This window comes from Elephantulus edwardii, unplaced genomic scaffold, assembly GCF_000299155.1.
Source record: "Elephantulus edwardii isolate Elephantulus edwardi_28Jun2011 unplaced genomic scaffold, EleEdw1.0 scaffold00003, whole genome shotgun sequence".
Classification (NCBI taxonomy): domain Eukaryota; kingdom Metazoa; phylum Chordata; class Mammalia; order Macroscelidea; family Macroscelididae; genus Elephantulus; species Elephantulus edwardii.
In genome coordinates, this window is record NW_006399753.1 from 16,857,845 (window position 1) to 16,872,826 (window position 14,982).

Consider the following 14,982-nt stretch of genomic DNA (forward strand, 5'->3'; position numbering starts at 1 on the left):
GTTGATATAAGCCTATTTCTCAACCCTCCATTCTGAATCTTCAGACTCAACACAACTACACTCCCATCCTCCAATTTTAAAAAACTGCAAAGTCAGTGAACTAATTTTTCACTTACGTTATAAAATACTATATATACCCTTTATCATCGCACCCAAATTATCTTATTTCCTTGGCTTCAAGTGTTCACTCTGACTTGCGTTTTCACGCTCCGCCCCCCATATTTTAAAGAAAAACGAAGGTTCAAAGTGAAATACGTTATATACTTTCATTGAGGAATTCTTTGGCACAGTTGACGCACTGTATTATCATTACATCTATTAAAAAGCTATTTGTTCAATTTTGTCATAAAAACATGTGAAAACATTTTATTCTATGTACAATAATGTACACAAATTTAAATAGGTCACCAAAGAGACCAGAAGTAATTAAAGAGGTATATTTACAGTAGCACATCACAGTAAACAGATAACCATTCACAGATTCAACATTGATACTGTTTTTGTGCTGGTTACACACTGAAGTGAAGCCTATTATTCCATTTTGGATGAACTGAATTTTAAACAAATACTTCAATGATTAGTAAATGCCATTTTAATCAGTATCATCATTAACCAGTTCTTCGGCTGCTGGGCCCCTGTGCTGAATGACTCCATTTCTGTCTCTCGGAACATCATCATCGTCATAATCTGTACTGTCCTCTTCATTCATTTCCCTGTCGGATTCAGCACCAGCTTCTGCTACAGGTTCTTCTGGGTTTTCATTGGGTGCAATAAATCCATTGTTGTTAGCTGTACTTGAACTGTCCTTGACATCATCTTCGATGTATACATTTTGATGGCACATTGGACAAGTGTCTTGAATGTACAGCCATTTCCGAAGGCAAAGTGCATGGAAATAATGGTTACATGGTGTAATGCGAGCAGATGTTGTAAACTCATGATAGCAGATTGCACACACATCATCTATTTCTTGTAAGCGGCTCCCTTTTATTTCAGGAAGTGAATTAATTTTCTTAACAGCAGTCCTACGATTCATAAATGTCTTCCAGCCATTTTTCGCTTGTAAGTAGATGTTAAAATATGCATGTAGGCACATCATACATGCTCGAATTTTACTTCCTGACTCAAACATCATAGTGTAAGCCCCATTTCCAAACATTACCACTCCAAATATAAACTCAATAATATTGCCTGTGGAACGAACGTAGTAGACATAATCATCGAGCTTTTCCCAGAGGACATTGTAGTAGCCATCAATCATGAATAACATATAAACAGTGAGAGAAACAATCACTTTTAAGCAGAGTTCCACACAAAAGGCTGTCACTGCAAACAACCAAGTATTCAGTGCATAGTGATGCCAAAGAACGTAACTGAGTAAAACAGGAAGAACGAAGAGGCAAGCTGAGACAAAGAGCACAGGAAAGTGTCTGCGGAAGGACGACACATGAGAGGCACTGAGGGACATCAGCACGGGGTCTGTCATTCCGTGGATGAAATGCAGGACAGCAGTTAATAAAAGGCACATGTTTCTACTTAAGCGAATAAGTCTCTCTTCAGGCCTGAGCCCACTGAGACCAGTCTGAAGAGCCAAGATGAAAAAAAGAACAGGTGCTACAAAGCCAAGCCGCCTGTCATCTTCTTCAGTCGATCCAATAAAGGCCAATATTCCAAGGCCCAAATAATGGGCAACCGAGGAAATGACAGCACTCATGCCCAGAACAGTCAGTGTCGAATCACATCCGCTAATTATAAGGTTGCAAATGAGGTCCCAGAAATCATCCCACGAAATAAAGATGGACTCCGTTTCATTTGCCACCCTTAGAATGTATATGAGCACTGTGGCCTGGGCCGTCATTCTTGTCAGCCAGAAGACTCGCAGGATGTCTGGGAAACGAATCCTCTTCCACGTATCCTCCATCAGTAACTGCAAGCCATAGATCCGATACATGTGCCTCACCAGAAGATAGACATACCGTGCGGAATAATAAAACCACTTCAGTTTCACTGCCAATACGAGCACTGTATTTAATGTAAGAATCAAAGAAGAAATGACAACTAACATCTCTCTGATGTGCACTGGTAGCTCTGTGATTAAGCCTATGATAGGAACCAAGAGATCCAAAATAATTAACTGTGAATAGACGGAGCGGATCTGGAGCAGTGACACATAGCCAATTCCAAACGTTAACTGGAGAACAATCAGAGCCATCCACAGCGAAGGGCCTTTTCGAGGAAGCAGCTCAATTCCAAAAGCTGACGTGTTGTAGGCACCATAGAAGTCAATGTGCAAAGCAGCATAGTAATTCACCAACACTGAGGTTGCAGCGAGGAGAAAAGCTGAGCTGTACATGTAAAACTTGAAAAGTGATCGCTGCGACAAGATAAGAACAATACTGGATACAAATATACCTGTGAAGAGAAAAGAAGAGAGTGTCATTTTTGAGTAAAGCAGTCCAAGAATGGTTTTCCCGTGCAACAATGAAAATAAAAAAACTTTAATTGGCAACACAATTTATACTTACAAGTTAATAACTCAGTGAAGCTAGTGTTAGCAGGACAGACCAAGAATTATTTTATACTTCCCCCCTTATTTTCTAATTTCCAAAGTAAATCCAACTACCATTCTCGATGCCCAGAGACCAAATTACTAAAAAAGAAAAAAAAATCTTCAAGGTTAATTTGAAGTAATATATTTTAAATATGCTGAATATTTTGAAAACTTTTGTCTCTTCCTGCCTGGAACAAAGAAGAGGGGGAAAACGCAAGGTGTACTGAAATCCAGAAAACCTGGAGGCAAAGCAGATAAACTAAATCTTCTAAGTTCAGAAAGGGAGACAAACTCTGGGATCTCATTAACCAACCACACTGACGGCACGTAGTCAGAACATCTCCATCTGTTACCATGGGAGCATTTCCCGACTTAGTGCCTGTCTGAAGGAGCAGTTCTCATGGTCGATTCTTACTCAGAGCAACCTCCATGGGGTTTCCAAGCATGTAAATCTTAACGCAGCTGGCTCACCACTGCAGTCAGAACAGACTCAGTAACCTGCCTTCCAGTGAAGGGTCTTCTTGTTCATGCCATCAAGTTCATACCATCATAGCTGACCTCCAGCGGGTTTTCAGAGGCAGTAAAGTACACGGAGAGACTGCCCATCCTCCTCCTATGGAGCAACTGGTGGATTCGAACACATGCCTTCAGGATTGCAGCACAGCTTCTTACCACTGGGCCATCAGCGTTCCCTGGAGTTGGTTCTTGGGAGGCTGTGGCGGAAACTGCCCCTCTTTCTCCAGCGGGTCACTGGGGTCTCCCAGCAGCCGCCTTTGGGTGAGCAGCACGTCTCCTTACAGCCTACGCCAGTTCCTCTAAATGGTAACAGACTTGGGATTTATTCCGTGTTAAGATGGAAGGTCATTTGAGGGAAAAACCCCACAAATGCATGAAAGATGCATGTGGCTGAACTAAAAAGCCACTGACCCTGCAAGCAGGTAGGTTACTAATAACCTTCCAGAGCTGTGAGCCAGGAACAAAACACAATTAAAAATGGATTCTCAAGCAGGATTAGAAACTTCTTTTCATGGAAGGTAATTTAAGGAAACCAGACTAGTATGTCATATAACAGCATTTTCTCTAATTAGGAAAAGGGGGGGGGGGCAGAAAGAATATTCTATCCTGAGACAACATTTAAAGTAACCCAATGCCAGAACATAATCAAAATACCTTTATCTCCATATTATGCCGTTTAAAGCTGGCTTAAAAAAGAAATCTCAAATTAACAGGCAAGGATTAGACAGACAGAGGCAAACAGCCTAAAACTATCAGAAGAAAGGGAGCTCTAGTGGCAAGAAGTTGCAATGCAATCCCAAAGGCGCCAGGTTTGAATCCACCAGATGTTCTGCTGGAAGAGGACCATCTCCTCCCACGTGTCGGCTGGATCTGATTCGATGGTACACAGCAAGGAAGAAGGGGAGGGGAAAAAAAACCCAAAACAACTATCAGAAGGAAATAGCAAAGATCTAGGCTGAAATAAAAACCAGAAAAACAACAGCATCAATAAAACCATTAGTTGGTTCTTTGAAAAGATCAGTAAAATGAACAAGCCTTTAGCTAGACTGACAAAGATAAAAATCATCAAAATTAAAGAGGAAACATTAACTGACTCAAGAGAAATAAGGAAACTGTGACAGGGTAGTATAAGCAAAGTATGGCAGCAAGCTGGATAACCTAGAGGAAATGGACAAATTGCTGGAATTCCCCAACAATCTCAATAGAAACACAGTAAGTGAAGACATCCAATCAGTGACCCAAACTTCCCAACAAGTGGGAAGAGTCCTGAAACAGATGGCTTCAGAGGGAATTCTACCAAACAGAGAAGTGACACCAATACTGTCTAAACTCTTCCAAAAGATAAAGGAAGGAATGTTTATAAATTCATCCTGTGAAGCAAAAACTCAAAACCAAAACCAACCATAATGCACAATCTAGGTAAAGAAAACTATTTATAGGCCACCCATTATCAACCGATTCAAAACACAACAAAATACTAGTGAACAGAATCAAACATCATATTAAAAGGGTCCTATACAATGATGGCCAATAGAGCTTAGGTGGCTTCATGCTAAGGGATTGTGCTGCCAACTCAAAAGTACATGGTTCAGATCTAGCAGCTGTAAAGAGCCAACGTTATCCTTAATGCAGAAAGACAGAAGTTATTACCCTTGAAAAAGGAAAGTTACGGTGCTGGCGAAGAGTACTCAATATCCCATCGACTGCTAAAAGAACAAACAGCTATGTCTTGGAGAAGGTACAGCCAGAGTGCTCCTAGAGGCAGTGATACAGAAGGGTCATTTCACATACTTTGGGCACAACACATACTTTCACCCTCAAGAGATTTTCTGACACAGTGACCACAACAATAGGCTCAAGTATGTCAAAGATGATGAGGAAGAGGGTGAGGACAGGACAGAATTCAGATCTGTTGTTCATGAGGTCACTATGTGAGTCATACTTGACAGAACAAAACAACAACTCGTTCTCATCACATCAACTTAATATCAACTTAATATTGTATTAGAAGTCACAACCAGCTCAGTTAAAATAAGAAAAACAAAGAAGAGGGATCCTGACTGGAAAAGAAGTAAAACAATCTTTATTTGTAAATAATAATTCTATACATGGAAAATTACAGAGTCCTCAAGAAAACCTGTAGAGCCAATAGAAAAATTTCGCAAAGTTGCAAGGTAAAAAGGTCACCTATGAAAATTAGTTGAGTTTCCACTAGGCCAGGAGAAGTAAGAAATGGAAATTAGGGAAACAATTCCATTTACAATGGAATAAAATATCTAGTCATAAAACTGATGTAGGAAGTAAAGGGCTTTGGATTCAACATAGTCCAAATGCATTCCAACAGTCTTCTTTACAGAAACAGAAAAATGAACCTTCAACTTTATATGGGGGGGAAGAAAAGCTGAAATTCATTGCCATCAAGTCAGAACTAACTCATGGCTGTCCCTCCAGCAGGTTCTCAAAGGCTGCGTATTACACGGGCGGAGAAAGGCCATCTTTCTTGCAAGGAGCAGCTGGAAGATGCAAACCGCCGCCTTTGTGTGAGATGTGTAACTCTGCTTATCAGAGCTCTTTATACAGAGAGGGAACTGCTCAATTACTAACACAATTGTGGCACAAAACCAGTAGGGGTAGATGAGAGTCCAGAAACAAACTGACTTCTGACAAAAGTACAAAATTTATCTGGCAGAGAAAGAAGAGCCTCTTCAAGAAATGGTGCTGGGGAAATTTGATTTCTTAAGGATTCCTATCTTATACCAAACATAAAAGTAAATTTTAAAAGGATTAAAGACTTAAATGTGCCTATTAAAATCATAAAATTCTTAGCACCACCAACAATGTTATCACACCTAGCTTTTACCAATGGATTATCTAATATAACAAAAGCACCAACTGGAAAAAAAATACAAATTGAACTTTATAAAAGTGAAAAACATTTTCATCAAAAACCTTTACCAAAGAAAGTGAAAAGCACAACCAGTGGAGAGAAGCTGTTTCTCCACTAGAATCTGTTAACAAAAAATTATAAAGATGCTAACAACTGAACAGAAAGAGAAACACCACAATCAAAAACCAGATAAATGAGCAGACCGTTTACCAAAGGCAACATTCAAAGGCCATGGAAAACTGCTCAGGAGCACCTGCCGTCCCACGCTGACTCCCCGCCACCTCTCGCTGGTTTCTGGGAGGCTGCCCATCACACAGGAGGAGGTTATCCACCTTTCTCCGTGGGAGCAGCCATTGGCTTCAAACTGACAAACTGCCTTTGGTCAGCATAACTCCCTGTGGAGTATGCCACCAGCTCTCCTGAGAGTAAAACACATCTGCATCCCAGAAAATAACAAAAGTTGCTGAGGTTGTAAAGAAAGCGGAACTGTGGTCCTCTGTAGGGATGGAAACAGCACAGCTACTATGCAAAAGTGTGGTGGTGGTTACAAAAAAAAAATTTTTTTAAATACTTGAACTATCATATAACTCAGGTATTCTATTGCTAGGCATCAACCCAAAAAACTCAGGAACACAGAATTAAGAAGAAACTTGTACACTAATGCCCACCGCAGCACTATTCGCAACAGTCAAGATGAAAAGAGGCTGAACTTAGCTCATCAACAGATGAATGGATAAACATGGTCCACAGACACAAATGAATGCAGGTCGGCCATCAGGAGAAATGAGTCCTGACACGTGCTACTGTGTGATGAAAGCCTGAAGACATACTGTGCAAAATGTCAGTCACAAAAGGAGAAATACCGTATGACCTCACTTACATGGAAAGACAAGAAAAGTCAAATGGATACAGATCGAAGTTTTAGTGGTTACCCGTGACAGGCAGGGTGGTTAACAGTTAACAATTGCACTGATTAAGGGAAGAACTATACAACTTACTGTAATGCATGACAGGTATCTTTATATCAACAACACAATGAAAAAATCCAAATAAATACAACAAAACACAACCAGTTGCTGCTGTGGCTGCTGACATACAACTCCTCATGGAATTGAGTTCCTTGGTTCTGGGTTTAGCAGTTTAAGGTCACACGTTCAAGGGACATCACAGTTGTCCTCACAGCATGTTTAACATTCCTGTTCTAACTCCAACTTGCGGTGCAGTGCCTGGTGTCTTAAGAGCTTGCAACTAAGGCACAGTAATTGGTGTCGACTCACCTGAAATGAGAGAAAGGAGGACAGGCATAGGAGGAGGAGATGGCAGGTGGGGCTAACTGCTTCATGAACAAACTGTGCCTTGTGCCTTGAGAAGAGATGGTCATGCCTGGCATGCTAGTACTGAACATAGCAAGATTCCACAGAAGAATCCTGACCAAAAGAGGAGAAATGCAGAATTTCAAGTTCTCATGTACTATTGTGGATCTTGTACTATCTGAATAGTCTCATAGATGAACCTCTGAAATTACTGCCATGAGATGAATCTTTAAACATTAAGCCAAACATATCCCTGAAGTCTTCTTTACATCAAGCAATAGCTTAGCTTAACTAGCAAAAAAACCCAAAATCTACTTTGCTCTATATATAGAGTGTGTGTGTATGTATGTTAGTGGGTTTAACTTAAAACATTTCAAGAAAAAAACCAAAACAAAACATTTCAAGAATAGTAGAAACTCCTTTTACTATAATAAGGGAGCAATAACTAAGAAAAATGAAGTGAATATGGTTGCAGTATTTAAAGAATGCAATCAATGCCCTTACAGTCTACAAGCAGAAACTGAATTAGTGTATCAACAACAAATAAAATGTAAACAAAGATTCTCACTATGGGCTGATTGAAAGCATCACCATGGATGGTGAAGAGATTGTTCACAGTTTTAGTTTGCTTGGTACCAGCAACCAGGAAGTCTGCGGTTAGAGAACTCTCACTCTAAAGTGCTAAAAGAGCAATGATGTCAGTCTGGAGACTAAGGTGCACTTGATACAGGCCATGGTCTTTGCAATCACTTGCTATGCATCAGGAAGCTGGACAATGGAGAAGTAATGCCTTTGAGCTGTGATGTTGGAGAAGAGTACTGAATACCATGGACTGCTAAGAAAACAAACAGATTAGCCCTGGAGAGGGTGAAACCAGGCTGCTCCTTGGAGGCAAGGATTCTGAAGCTCCATGTGACATACTTTGGATATGTTGCAAGGAGGGATCAGTCCTTGGAGGGGGATGTCACGCTTGGAGGATGGAGGGACAGCACAGAAAAGGAAGACCCTCTATGAGGTGGATTGATTCAGTGTCTGGGGTAACTGGGTTAGGTGCTTAGAGACAGTGAGATTGCACAGGATAGGGCAGGATTTAGGGCTGCTGTATATAGAGTCGCTATGAGTTGCAGGCAACTGGAGGGCACATAACAACAGCAACAAAGCAGGAATTAAAAACCACCTAATCTGATAGAGCAGTTTTTCTGTAAACACAAAGAGCCACCAGGAATTGAAGCCAACTCTGTACTAATTGTTGTTATGTGCCACAGCCTTAAACTCTTGCTCTATCCCTTGCCAATCTTATTGTCTCCGACACACATACGCCCATTACCGCAGTGACAAAATCAATTAGCAGCTGTAATTTATAACCCACTAACTCAGCTGTCTAGTCAGGATGGGCTCAACAGTTGACCCTCCAGCAAGTTTTCAGGGCTGTAAATTCCACCAGAGGAGACTGTCATCTTTCCCCTGCTAAGCAGCTGGTGGACTGAAACCACTAGAAGCAAAGCACTACCAGTCCTTCTTATTCAAATAGTTTTTTTAGTTGACATTTATCTTTACCCATAAGCGACAGAATGATTTGAGTTTTAGAAATACTTCTGAAGAAAGTGTCCCTTTGCTTTATCCAAATGGTGGACGTATTAGGTGCTGTCAAACTGACTGTGACCCACAGCAATCCTACGAACAACAGATCCAAACCTTGTCCTCTCTTGCACCAAGCCTACAATTTCTGTCATAGTCAAGCCCACTGTGGTAGTTACTGTGTCAACCCAGTGTGCTGAGAGTCTTCCTTTCTTTCGCTGACCTTTCCCAGCATGATCTCTCTCCAAGGACTGGTTCCTTGTGAAAATTCACCCAATGTAATTGAGAAGAACTTTCACCATCCTAGCCGCTAAGTGCACTTTCTTCAAGACAGATGTGTGTTTAATTTGGCAATCCATGAGATATTCAATAGTATTCTCCAACACCAAAATTCAAAGTCATCAATTTTGTCATCCTTATTCACTGTCCAACTTTCTGATGTTTAAGAAATCAACTGAAAGGACCACAGCTTGGGTCAGACATATCTTTAAACTGATATCCTTGCTCTTTCGTACTTTGGAGAAATCTCTGATAGCAGATTTCCCCAATGCAACCCACCTTCTGATTTTTCTTTTTAATTACTGCTACCCATGGGTGTTAATAGTGGACTCAAGTAAAATGAAGTCTTTTCTCAATCTATCATGATGTTGCCTATTGGTTCAATGGTGAGAATATTTATTTCTTGATAGTGAGATATAATCCATATTGATCTTCATTTTCGGCAAACAAGGCTGTATCATCTGCATTAACGCAGGCTGTTGGTAAGTCAATCTCTGATCCTGATGCCAAATTCATCATAAAAGTCCAGCTTTTTGAATGATCTGCCCAGCAAACTGAATGTGTAGGTATGGAGAAAATAATACTGCCCTGAAACACACCTTTCCTGATTTTAAACCTTGTTCTGTTCAGACAAGCTTCCTGGTCTACATATAGGTTTTGTGTAATCACAATTAAGCATTTTGGGATTCCCCTTCTTCTCAACATTAGTCATAATTTGGTATGATTCACACAGTCAAATACCTTTGCAAAATCAATAAAACACAAGTGAATTTCATTCTGGCATTCTTTTTCAGCTAAAATCCACCTGAGATCAGCAATGAAACCCCTTATGCCATAACCTCTTCTGAATCGAACTTGAATTTCTAGCAGTTAGTTCCCTGTCATTGTACTGTTCCAGCTGTTTTTTTAATAATCTTCAGCAAGATTTTACCTACATGTGATATTTAATAATGCTTTTTTGATAATTCCACATTATGCAAGTGTAGCATATCCAAAAAAGGAGGGAAAGATACACTACACTAGTCAAATGATACAGTGAAAAAAATATAGAGTGTTAAGAGAAAATGTCAAGACGTTCAACTTTTAATTGTCTGCAACAATTTTATACTGTTCTTGGCATGTTTGCTCATTTATTCTTCTTGAGTGTAACTTAAATTTAATCAGAATTACTATCAGGTTTTTACTTGCTAGGAATGTTATGTGCTGGGTTGCTAAATGAAGTCATGGTTCAAATGCACCAGTTTTCCAGGGGATTAAGATGGGTAGTCTTTCTCCTTCCGTAACTTACAGCCCTGGACACCAGATGGGAGGGTCACTGTGAGCTGCAATCAACTCCACAGCAGTGAGTTTGGCTTTTAATTTGAGACACATCTAGCCTTGTCTGTAGGGAGCACTGATGGCCTAGTGGTAAGGAGTTGCATTACCAACCCAAAGACATGTAGTTCGAATCCATCAAATGCTTTGGGTGAGAAATGGACAATCTCCTCCCATGTGATGTACAGCCTCTAAAATCTGCTGAGGGGCAGCCCTATGAGTCAATTTTGGTTTGACTGTACATGATAATAACAATATCAAAGTTCCGTTGCATTTGCACAACTTCAGATATGAAACTCTTAAGTGTTTATCCTGTAGGCCTAAGGAAATTAACCACAGGGAGAGAGTGTCTCCTTGGGATTTAAGAGTGACCTACATAAATAATCAAGGCTATATATAAATGCTGCTTTAGAAAGAAAAATCACCTAGGAACACTGGAGAATGGATTAGCTACAATCACAGCTCAGGCAACCCTGTCAGCAGTGGGTGATAGAGCCTGCCTAAGGCTCTCAAGACAGTGAAAGCGGCCGTATCAAGTCATTGTAGGAGCCTGCAAACTACACAGAATCCAACTCATGAAAAGTTCAGTGTCTTTTCCATTTGAATATAAACCAACCAGGAAAAGAGACCTATCAAGTCTATTACACAGTAAAGTATTACCTTTTATGTGTAAATTCAATTAAACTTTTTCTTGAAAAACAAAACCTAAAATACATAAAGCAATGTAATGTTTTTAACTCTTTATACTTTTAAAACAATCCAAAGCAAGCAGTGGAAAACATTTCCGTTACCTGTTAGAATAAAAAAAATGAAGATGCTTAACCCCAAAGGAGACCTGATAATGAATTTATCAAATGTTCTAGTCTCTGCCCTCCCTATCTTACTGACAACAAAGAAGTAGAATCATTTTTCTATTTCTTGTGCATCCTGACAAACTATTTTTATGTAAATATGCATGTGTGTACAAAGAAATATATGTCTCTGTGTGTGTGTGTGTGTGTAATATTTGTAATTTTTTTTTCTTTGCTTTTAACCCAAATGAAATCTTATTTCTATTAAACTTTCAGGTTTCTTTCTCTGGGAATTGTCAGTTTATATTTTGCCCATTTGCTTGTCTTTATCGCTTATTCGATAAATGATTTTTGAATATCTGAAAAGCAAGTCTTTGCTGTATTTAATGCAATTCATCCCTTTCTCCCAGTTTGTGGCTGGCTTGTTATGTGACATGACTGTATCCCTTGACCATCCTTCAATCTGTATTGAGAATATTCTGGGAAGCTGACCTATATTAAGAAGAATATGGCATCAAGACAGTAGGACAATTTATTAACTACCTGATAACCTGCAATACCTGACTCATTCAAAAGTGAAGAATACTGAAGTACTTACTGATGAAGATAAAAAACTGAAGTGTTCAGAATGGATTACACCTCAAGACAAAGAAAACAAAGATCTCACAACTGGATCAATAAACAGTATTATGATAAATACAGATGTGAACTTACAGGGATTTAATTTTATGTGGATCCATAATCAGTACCAGGGAATCAGCAGTCAAGAAGACAAGTAACATATTAGCGTTCAGCAAATCTGCTTTGTAAAAGACCTCTTTTAAAGTGATATATTAAAAAGTTGTCAGTTTGAGGCCTGTGGCACCCAACCTGTGGTATTATTCAGTTACCTCAGATGCATGTGAAGCAATGCACATGAGGACAATGACTAAGGAAGACTGAAGAAGAGTCCACACTTACACTCTGCAGTCTCAACAAAGAGTATCTGATATACCATGGACGGCCAGATGAACACACACGTTTGGGAAGAAGGACAGCGTTAGAAGTGAGGATGACAAGACTTCGCCAACTCATGCCATCTCACTTAAGAGGGACATACTGTTACAAGAGGCCAGTCCCTGGAGAAGGACATCATACTTAGTAAAGCATCAAGCTTCCTCTTTTTCAGCGAAAAAGAAAAACTCTCAATGAGATGAACTGACAGACTGGCTGTAATAATGAGCCCAAACACAGCAATGAGTGTAAAGACAGCATGGAAGCAGGCAGTGTTTCATTCTGTACACAGGGTCTGTCTATCATACGTGGGGGCTCTGTCTGATTCTGTTGTACATGGGGGTCTGTCTGGAGCCAGCTAACTTAGTAGAAAAGGGTCCTTAACAACAACAGTTTAGAAACAGTTTAGAAAATATTTTGTGTTTCTCATAAAGTCGGACCTTGAGAATACCATGGGATCAAGAGGTTGTCTATTTCCTTTCCATTTTTCTGATGTCTTTAAAAGACCAAAATATCTGTGTCTTAACTGATGTGTAAAAACCTTTTTTTCCCTTTTTTTAAAATTATTAGTGTGTGTACCGTCAGATCAGATCTGACTGGTACAGGAGGAGATTGTCCCTCCTTTCCCGGCAGAGCATCTGGTGGATTCGAACCATGCGTTTTCTTGGATTGCAATGCAGCTTCTTGTCACTAGGTCACCAGAGCTCCCCTTAAAAACCTTTTTAAAAGCTATCAAGCTTAAAAAAAAAAAAAGCTATCAAGCTTGCTACAGCTAACAATAGCCCTTACAGCTCTAAGTACTATTCTAAGAATTTACACTCCAATGCCTTTACTGTCTTAAACCCCTAGGAGACAGATACCATCACTGTCATCTTTAAAAAGGTAAAGGTGAGGAAAAACCCAAGTACAGAGAAATAAGATGACTTGCCCGAGGTCACATTCTTTAAAGTGGCAAGTGGGGAGGGGGGGACGGGACCCTAACAACCAGCTAGCTAATTCTAATGTTTTTGTTTTTTTTAAAACAGTGTATGACATAATTAAGGAGAATTCTCTCTTCTTAAGACATGCTAGCATGAAGCGCAACTCTGAGAGCAAGCACTGCATTACAGTACTTGTTCCCAAAGGCTTTCTCAGAGCGCATGTCCTTAACATGCTGTAAGAACATGTAAGGCTGTGGCTATCTTACTTCCAGAACAAACCCTGGAATTCTGTCAAAGGCAGACCCATTTTTGCCACAAACAGTGCTGGAAGCACACTTCTGCAGGCAAGCTGGTTGGGACGAAGTAGCTGGTGGGTTCTTGAGAAGCCTCGTGCCATTTAAATAACTGTTTTAATGTTAAGGTTTGAGTGTTACTAGATCGTTGTTAAGGTTTGAGTGTTACTAGATCGTTCTGCCTCTGGGTTGCAACTGTATGGAAGAGGAAAGGGAACCAGACTCAATGTAAAAAGATTTTAAAGCACAGCTTCTGGCAACCTCTTACTGGCTGTGAACCAAGAGCAAAACACTTAACCTCTGTGACCCTCAATTTCCTCATTTCTAAAATGAGAATACCAACCACTCACCTTAAAGGTTAGGTTAGATAATACCAGTGAGAGGACACGGTGAGTTAAAAGTGCCCCAGAAATACACTCTTAACTACCGCTAAGAACAAAATTCAGCATTTACCACCACCGATTCTGTAGGAATAGAGAAGCAACAGATGGCTCATCATTCTGAAAACACTTGGGAAGGACCTCACCACGAGCCCGCCCTGAGCAACTCTTGAAAAAAGTGCCAAGTCCTGATCACAAGAATTACCTCATCAGCAAAACGTGCCAAGTTTCAATTCTTTAACAAACTCTCTTATGCACAAATGCGGAGCCAGAAGAGTGGATGAGGATGGGGAGCGAAGTGGGAAGATGCTTCTTAAACTCCTTTCCTACGGAAAACCAGCAGCACGCGTTTGCAGGTCTCTTTGGAGCAAGTCTTTCATTTCCTTCTAGCCACATTTCCATCCATAGCTGTTCACTCCCCCCCACCCCCTTCCCCAAGTCCTTTCTCGTTTATTCTCGGGAAATTTTTGGCCTCGATGTTAAGTATTAAGTATCCCTTCCTGTCAAATTCTGGTACTGGTCTCCAGGTCTGACATCTGAAACCCCGCTCGAGCTGTCACTCACTGCAGCCGCCGCACGGTCACAAGGGCTCCGTGATGCAGAGAGGGAGAAACTGAGGCCCCGGCACGACAAGTCCAAGGTCACACATGGCGAGAACGGGGCTGACTTGGTGGCTTTGGGTTGTTTTTGGGGTTTTTTTCCGAGGCTGTCGCTAGGGACGCTGCAAAGCCAGCCACGAATTGCCCAAGAGAACAGAGCAGGCAAGGATCGGCACATCTATCCTCCCTCCCCGTCTCATCGGCCGGACAGTCCACCCGGCGGGGGCTGACCCGCGGGCAGGACCGTCCACTCCGCCAGGACGCGCACCTCCCCCCCCCCGAGCGACGCCGCCCCGGGGGCTCACATACACCCCGAAACCCGGACCCCGGCCCGGGCCGCTGCCCCGCGGGCTCATCTCACCGAGGAGCCGGAGGAAGATCTGGAACCCGAGGCAGAAGGGGCTCTGGCTGGAGTCGTAGTAGGAGTTGAAGATGGCGTCGATGATATAGAGGCAGGGCACCCGGAGCGCCACCTCGAGCGCCGCCCAGGCCTGCTGATGGGCCATCCGCACCTGCTGCTGCGGGGACCCCACCGCCGCCATGACCCGCCGCCGCGCCGGGGCTGGGC

General features: G+C 41.3%; 1 protein-coding gene across 1 annotated transcript; it reads right to left on the reverse strand.

The window, feature by feature from the left end:
* Nucleotides 1–338: 338 nt before the first annotated feature.
* Nucleotides 339–14,976, reverse strand: RNF139 (ring finger protein 139). The gene is made up of 2 exons (XM_006879306.1): nt 14,776–14,976; nt 339–2,412 (listed from the first exon to the last, which is right to left on the reverse strand). Exons 1-2 carry the CDS (start codon nt 14,954–14,956, stop codon nt 593–595), a joined length of 2,001 nt encoding a protein of 666 aa, XP_006879368.1. The 5' UTR covers nt 14,957–14,976; the 3' UTR covers nt 339–592.
* Nucleotides 14,977–14,982: the final 6 nt, after the last annotated feature.

What these genes read in the sequence shown, in the direction of transcription:
- RNF139 (XM_006879306.1), bottom strand. Translation starts at nt 14,956, where the DNA reads ATGGCGGCGGTGGGGTCCCCGCAGCAGCAGGTGCGGATGGCCCATCAG. An exon ending in GATCTTCCTCCGGCTCCTCG is followed by an intron (nt 2,413 to 14,775) that starts GTGAGATGAGCC and finishes TTCTCTTCACAG; the next exon opens with GTATATTTGTATCCAGTATT.